Here is a 7709-nt window from a genome sequence, read left to right as displayed (position 1 = left end):
AAAAGAAAAATGTCTGATCGCCTGTTTTGATCTCAAACACACTTTATTTGGATTAAGTTTTTTGCATTTAATAGGATTGATAAACATGAAATCCCTCACCAATATAAGCAAATATTACATTACTTATGTATACCTCACATATCATCTGATAATGTGCTATTAGACTGTGTCAGATTAAATTAGTAATTTAGAAAATCACTAAATCATGAAGCTATTAGCAAAAGTTAAGATATTTATAAGTTATAAATATTGTAATTTATTTTGTATTTCATATAAATTGTATGGGGTCCACTCTAATGATTAATAAAGAAGTAGCAGTGTATTTGTGGAAGAGGCAAGGTTAGAGTCTAGAGTGAGGGAGTAGAGTAGAAATGATGAATTGAGTAATCAAGTGAAAGGATGTGAAACAAAGAAAGTGAAAGAGGAGCAGGCATGCATATCTTTCATTCTCAGCCTCAATGATTCGTTATATGCCATTCCACCAAACTTTATTTCCATCAAAAAAGACATTTCAGATTTTTTTTAAAAAAAGCTGGCACTTCCTTCCTTTTTGTTTCTTTCTTCGTTTTTTTAACCTAACACAGGATATTTGTGTAATTATTTGGTTTCTATATACTTTTTTATGTTAAATATAAAAGTGATATAACTAATTTGAAGATATTAAAAATTGTTAACATAATTATTTGTAGAAAAAATGCATTAGGTTCCTTAAACCATCTATTTTAATCACTTGTATTGAAAACTTCTCGTTTGATATAAAATCCCTTCAATAGGTGAGATTAATATGAAGAATTTTGAAGAAAAATTATAAATTTAAAGGATAAAAAGTCTAACATTTAAAATTAACGTAAATTTATTTCCTAATTTTTATATTTATGGCATGAAAAAGTAGTTTGCATCAATTTTATCCCGCTGGCAGCTAAGTTATAACTTCCGTGAGAGCACAGTCAATTCAGTGCCTTGACACAATCATGCAATTCCCATGTTTGGTAACTACTGTACTTGCACGAGTTTTTGAAAAAGGTTGTGGGGTTAAGCAGATGTAGATTTTTTTACCATAGAAAACTGAAAATATGAACTAAAGCAACAAAATATTGATTTGAAAAGTATAAGGATGTTTTTTTGGGGGAAAAAAAGACTTGAAGTTGCTGTAAATTATAGAGATTAAATGATGAATTTTTTTAATTTATGTTTTCCTTTGCAATCCAACTCTAAATAGAAATTTTGGAGTTGGTTTTAAAGGACTATTTGATACAAAATAAGAATAAAAAAAAATGGGGATGAGAGCATAAACATGGGAATCTATCTTTTTAACAAGGTCCTTTTTTGTGCTGGCAAAAAAAAAAAAACCAAGGTCCTTTTTGGTTCTTCCCACATCATTGTTTTACAGTAGAAGGCTGCCGCTTTGTTTCCTTTTGTTTTTTCCGTTTAGCTTTAATCAAGTGAAGCCCAACGCCCAAGCCCAATAGGCCCATTAGAATTAAAATTAAAACTTTCATTTATATAAATTTGTGTATCTATGCATATACTCTTTCAATTTTAAATATAAAACTCATTTTATAATGTAATATATATATACACACTTGCAAATTTATGTATGCACTAAATAAATCCTGTCAGAAACTCCTTTTTTTATCTTTTTTCTTTTAAAAAACCTAATGACCCCAGTGGCCAGGTTCCATTTCTTAATCTTTTTGGATATATATAATTCAGATGAAAAAGAAAAAGAAAATCTTTCCGGGTAATAATTGTTTTTTCAAAAATTAAACAAACATTGTTCTTGTTTTCAGAGAAAATGTTTTTTATCTACATAGAAGAGATTTTATGCAATATTTATTCTTGGAGGATTTGTGCAAGTTTTTATATAAATATATATATATATATATATATATATATATCCCCGCGTGTGAGGAAAAAAAACCATGCTGTTGGTGTTATTTGAACAAAATTAAAGTAAGTTTTGGGATTGTGACTTAGGGCCTATTTGGGTGCTCCCAAAACTAGAGGTGGTAATGCGGGCTGGCGGTGCAGATACGGGCCAGCCCGCAGCAGTGCGGGCTAAAGTAGCCCGCACCTTGGCAAGCTAGCATTTTGCCAGCCCGAGCCCGCTTATATATTAGTTTTTTTAAAAAATAAAAACTATTATCATTAATATAGGTTGAGCTTAATTTGAAATGTTAAAATTAGGCTTCGAATCTTGAATTTGAGTAGTGAGTTATGATAAAATAAAGTGACGATTAATTTATAATTTAAGAATATATTTTTAAAAACTAATATATTTTTTTATAAATAATTAATTTAACTAATTTTTTTATTCAAAGTAATTTAGTTTTCTTATCCAAATTAATTAAGTAGATATTTTATGTATAAATGTATAAGTATCACATGTTTATTTAATTTTATAAAGGCTTTTATAGTGACACAACAAATAAATGAAAAATAAAAGATGGACGATGATCTTTGTATAACTACACACAGAATCACAAATATATAAAGCGTTTAATTACTTATGCAATCATATGAAAAAGGAAATGTTTAATTGTTCATGTGGAATTTGAGGGTCAAAATATTTTAACTATATTAGGAATTATATGAAAAATTTAAAAAAAAAAAACGGGCCAGCCCGCGGCGGAGCGGGCTCAAAACGGTGAGGGCTGGAATAGCCGCACCTTCCAGCCCGCACCTTGGCGGGCTGGCATATTGCCAACCCGAGTCCGCCTTTTTTGGTGGGCTGGGCCCGCTAGCTCTACCCAAAACCATGGTTTGAGAAGCAAAACTATGGTTTGAGTGGGATATCACCCAAACAGCATCAATTTTTTCAGAACTTTGGTTTGTTCTGAAACCTTGGTTTGATGTGGTAAAACCATGATTTGCCCAGAAGTGAAAATTTTTGCTTTTGGGGACTGAAATTTGAAGCATTAGAGGGGCCAACAGTATTTGACCGAAAACACCCCAATTATTTCACTCATTATTTCACCAGCTCGAAATTACCCACCGGTCACAAGCATACCCCAATTATTTCACCCATTGCCCAGCTCGAAATCACTCACCGACAGTTTTAGCTCCCCTGTTTGCCCTTCCTTCGTCGTCGTTACCCTGAATTATTTTATATAAGATAATATAATTATTTATTAATTATATTATCTTATATATTATTAATTATGTTAGTAAAAATTATTTTATTAACAGTTTTATTTCTTCAAATCAAAATATATTATAAAATCTATCCTTTATATAATTATCATATTAACTTATATCCTTTTTAGTAATTTGTACATGTAAAAAGTGCTTCTGGTAACAACTATCCAAACACTCTCACTTCTCAAAATCATTTTTTCACAAAATCTATTCTTTAGAAGCTATTCTCTACACCATGGTTTGGTTTCATCTAAACACCTCCTTAGATAAGTGGTGCTAATGTCCTAGTTCATGCGTTGTGATTGCCTTATAAAATAATTACTCCTCCAATCCTAAATGTAAGATCATTATACTCATGTGTATAAGAGTTTTATATTTAGAACTGGACGAGTATAACAACAATAATAATTCCCGAAAGACTTATAATTTACCGAAATTACTAATCACTAATGCCGCGATATTTGGCTGTAAACTTTTTTATACACGAAGCAAAACTTGTCCGTATAAAATACTACCATGTCACAGCACTTTCATTATATGTCAAGTTGACTTTTTTACATTTGCTAAAAATAACACTTAACAATAATATCTAACCTTGAATTTCACAAAAATTTTGGCCACAAATGTAACTTTTGATTAATTAATAATTTCAACTTTTTTTTTTTTTTGCGCCTTTCAACATTAGACTTTAGGTATTGAATAACGATACCAAGGTGGAAAATTAGTGTTTGATAGTTCCTATATTAATTTGGATTACAGCTTTCAATAAGCTCATTATTAGACTGTAACGTAAGAAAAGGGCTACATTAATCATAGCTAGAACTCAACTTAATTTGGATTAGTTGAACAACCTAATATGAGCTTAAAATCTGAGGTTATTATATGCTACCTCCAGTCCTTAATATAAAAGAATATTGACTAGTTTGAATAGATTAAGAAAATTAGTTAAATTAATTATTTGCAATAAATAGATATTATTTTTTCTAAAATATCCTTGCTAATCAGAATTATCATTTGATGAAATATTTAACATGTGTAACTACTACAAAAACTATCTTAAAAAAAAAATAGATAGACATGAGAGACAAAATAAATTGAAGTCTTATATACGACTAAATTAGATGTTAAACTAGCTTAAAACCGAAATTAGATGACATAACCAAGCCTAATTAACTTGATCATCATTTAGGTTCTAATTTCAGACTTAAATTTATTTTTTAAATATTTTATCTATTTTTAAATTTTTACATTTTCGAGGGGAAATATGTAAAACGCGTATAAAGAGAAAGTTAATTAATTAGATATGCATGTTTGCCCCCGAAGTGACCATGTTAGTACTACTACCCTTTATTTCTGTTTTTCAAATATGTATTAATGGGTGTTTGGATTAGCTTTCGAAAAATAATTTTATGATATGCAAAATAAATATAAGAGAAAAATTTTGTTTTGATTTGCGTAAAAACACTTTTTGCAAATCATTGTAAAAGGTTTCCAAACTCCCCCTTAGTACCTCTCTGTGATTCATTAAAACATATGAAGCTACATCTTTTCTATTTTAACACTTAGCTATATGTATATATATTTATGTGGTCTCTCCTCTTCTGTTTGAGTCTCTCTAAAAAAATTGCATCTCTTATCACTAAAGTCCTTGAACGAAATAAATTTGGATGTTTGAAATCTTCATAGTGATCGAATCTTGTTGAATACATATAATCATGCGGGAACAACCTTATCATGTGGCAATCTGACTCTAAAAACATGTTCTTCGCCAGTACATTTATCAACCTTCACAACCCAACGACTCCTAAATTTTCGCAATCCACTTGCACAATATTTGCTACTCCCAATAACATTATTATCATTATTCCCTCCAAAATCCCCAAACCTCGTCACAAGCAGCCCTTTTCCTATCGGCAATAACTGAGTTCTTGTCCCACAATTTCCCCAGCAAGTCGTCCCCTTGCAGTACTTCATCGCATTGTACCCCACAACCACCGTCCCACTTCCCTTCTTCTTCTTCCCCATACACACGGCGTTGAAGATCTCTTGGTGGTTCTCAATCTCACAGTCGACGAGTACGAAGTCTGCGTTCTTACATGGCTCTGATGATGTTAGCAGATGCTGAGGTTCTCCGATGAGGAACTCCACTTGACCTGCGACGAGGATGTTGCCCAGAGAAGCTTTTGTGGGATTAAGGTGGTCGGCCCTGCCCACGATGCAGATGACTCGGCCTTCAGTTTGGTGAGCCGCCGCCACCATGGCTAGTAGGATTGCAGAGTCTGGGACTGACGCAGAAGTCACCACCATTGTTTGTGCGTTGTTTCCTGCTGCTACCGCTGATATGAACTCTGTCACGTCTGGTTCCTTGCTTCTTTCACCCTGATTCAACCAAAAAAGTTGAAAAACCCATTATGAATAGTTTGATCTCATCGTTTTATAACGCAAATGGGTGTGTATCAAACTGGTTATAAGTGAGCACGCAGCTTAAGGAAGAAGTTGTGCAGAGAAATAATGCGACACCTTGTAACTTATATATACATGTATATATATTGATATATTGATGAATAATTCCACCATGATGCGTATGCGTTAGGAGGTGATGAGGGAAAAGCTAGAAAAGAATGGGCCCCACAATCTCTTCGTCTCCACATTATTTCTTTCTTCGATAATCGCTAAAGACATCAATATAATATATCCGTCTGCATGGTGTCGCTTTTTTATGTTTATGGTTTGTGATGGATTGTTTGTTTAAAGATTGATGCTTTCATGTATGGCGGCGTAAGCTAGAGGAGAGGATACGTTAAAATTGTGAGTCGAGTGAAGCCCAGACGAAGAAGAAGAAAGGACTAACAGTGGAAGAGATAGTCTAAGTCTTCCTCAGTTCAAACTTACACTTAAATCCTATGATTATTTGGCAAAATCTAAACCATATCAGAAACAAATAACTGGTACGGGGACCTGATAAAGACTGTTTAGTGGTGTGCCAAGATTATTAGAGGAGATTGAAATTAAAGACTCACCATTTTGAAAGCAGAAAGATAGGCCTTGGTGGCATTTTCAGCAGACCAGGAAGCCATACAGTCTCTTCTGTGACTGACTGAGATTCCTCTGCCTTCAACTTTTGGAAGTTGATATCGATGAGAACGCTTTTCTGCTTATATATATGTATATTGTGTGTGTGTGTGTCTGTGTGTGGGTGTATAATTACTTTTGGCCACATGGTAGGTCCTGTGTCTTCTAACTACCTCTGCACCTAGAAAGCTAAATCTCGTTGCTTTGTCATGTATATATATGTGCAATTAAATATTAATTACTACCTCCGATTCTTAATATAAGATATTATTTGATTTTTATTTTGGTCCTAAATATAAAACTCCAATTCACTTTGTCTCTCACATTTATGTATTTTTTCACAAGGTAGTCATTCTAATAATGGTAGTTCTAGCCAGTACACTTGATTAGTAAGGATATTTTAAGAAATATAGAGGTAGTATATATTTATAGATATCAAACATTGTCCCTCTTTATTAATGACTAATGCAATAATCATGATATTAATGGCCATTTAAATAGATTAGAAGGAATTAATTAATTTTAAGTGTCTAAGTCTTGTGAATTTTTTTAAAAAATCATACTAAAAAAGGTTCTCCTCATTTTAGGATCTAATACAGCTGGAATCTTAATTTTTTTTTTTAGTAATGTTAATTATCATATAATCGTTATTTGAAGGAAAAAAACTTTAATAGTTCGATGCATAGATTTAGATTCCCTTGATTGTTCAAGTAAGCTGATAAAGGTGGGGCTCACCTATATATATATATGTATATATATGGGTCCATGTGGGTTCACTCAAATGATTTAGATGATCAATTTAAACATAATTAAGTTGTATTATTGGATTTTTCCCCCTCATGTATTTGTAGCTTATTAATTAGATGAATTTTAAGAATTGTTCAATATAATCTTGTGATATTCATGAATCATAAAATTTATGTGACATTCCTACTTATATGGCTTTAATTATTATTGTTTATTGACCTTGATTTTCTTGCAAATTAATTTCAGTTTGGACAATATTTATTAAGAATTGACGTCTGTCTAAGAAAATATCAAACATGTTAATTAGGCCACTAAGAAGCAAACCAATGTTGTTAGGCTTACAAACACATGCAATGCAGGTTCATTCGTAACATGAACAATGCTTTTATAAAAGGGAGTGTCTTTAACTATAATCCTATAACTCTGTAAACCACCAAACTCATTAGTTAATATTATTAATATAAAAAAATTTTAATCTTTTAGTCTTTAAAATTTTGATTTACTTGTAACTTAGTTCGTAAATTTTAACTCAGTATAACTAAGCTTTAACTAGCTAATTCGAGATATTATCTTTTGCAGGTTTTAAGTGTTGTTTAAGCCCTGAAGGATGTATCCTTGTCCTAATCTTAAGTTTTCCTTCCTGACTCAACTAAATATATGATGTAAGATTAAAAAAACAGAGAGAAAATAATCATGCTTGAAACAGAAAAACCAGAAAGATGGATCTATCAACAACTTGTTAGAGGAATTTA

At 31.7% G+C, this 7709-nt stretch overlaps 1 protein-coding gene across 1 annotated transcript; it reads right to left on the bottom strand.

Annotated features, from left to right (window-relative positions):
• Positions 1 to 4851: 4851 nt before the first annotated feature.
• LOC114731157 (uncharacterized) lies at positions 4852 to 6215 on the bottom strand. The gene is made up of 2 exons (XM_028918284.1): positions 6159 to 6215; positions 4852 to 5517 (listed from the first exon to the last, which is right to left on the bottom strand). Exons 1-2 carry the CDS (start codon positions 6213 to 6215, stop codon positions 4852 to 4854), a joined length of 723 nt encoding a protein of 240 aa, XP_028774117.1.
• Between the last annotated feature and the right edge of the window lie 1494 nt (positions 6216 to 7709).

Source organism: Neltuma alba, unplaced genomic scaffold (genome assembly GCF_004799145.2).
Source record: "Neltuma alba isolate B1F8T4 unplaced genomic scaffold, ASM479914v2 tig00002522_pilon, whole genome shotgun sequence".
Taxonomy (NCBI): domain Eukaryota; kingdom Viridiplantae; phylum Streptophyta; class Magnoliopsida; order Fabales; family Fabaceae; genus Neltuma; species Neltuma alba.
This window is presented reverse-complemented; position numbering and strand designations above follow the sequence as displayed.

Coding starts and splice junctions, on each gene's coding strand:
- LOC114731157 (XM_028918284.1), bottom strand. CDS start 6,215: ATGGCTTCCTGGTCTGCTGAAAATGCCACCAAGGCCTATCTTTCTGCT. Junction 5,518..6,158: donor ATCTTTCTGCTTTCAAAATG/GTGAGTCTTTAA, acceptor TGGTTGAATCAG/GGTGAAAGAAGCAAGGAACC.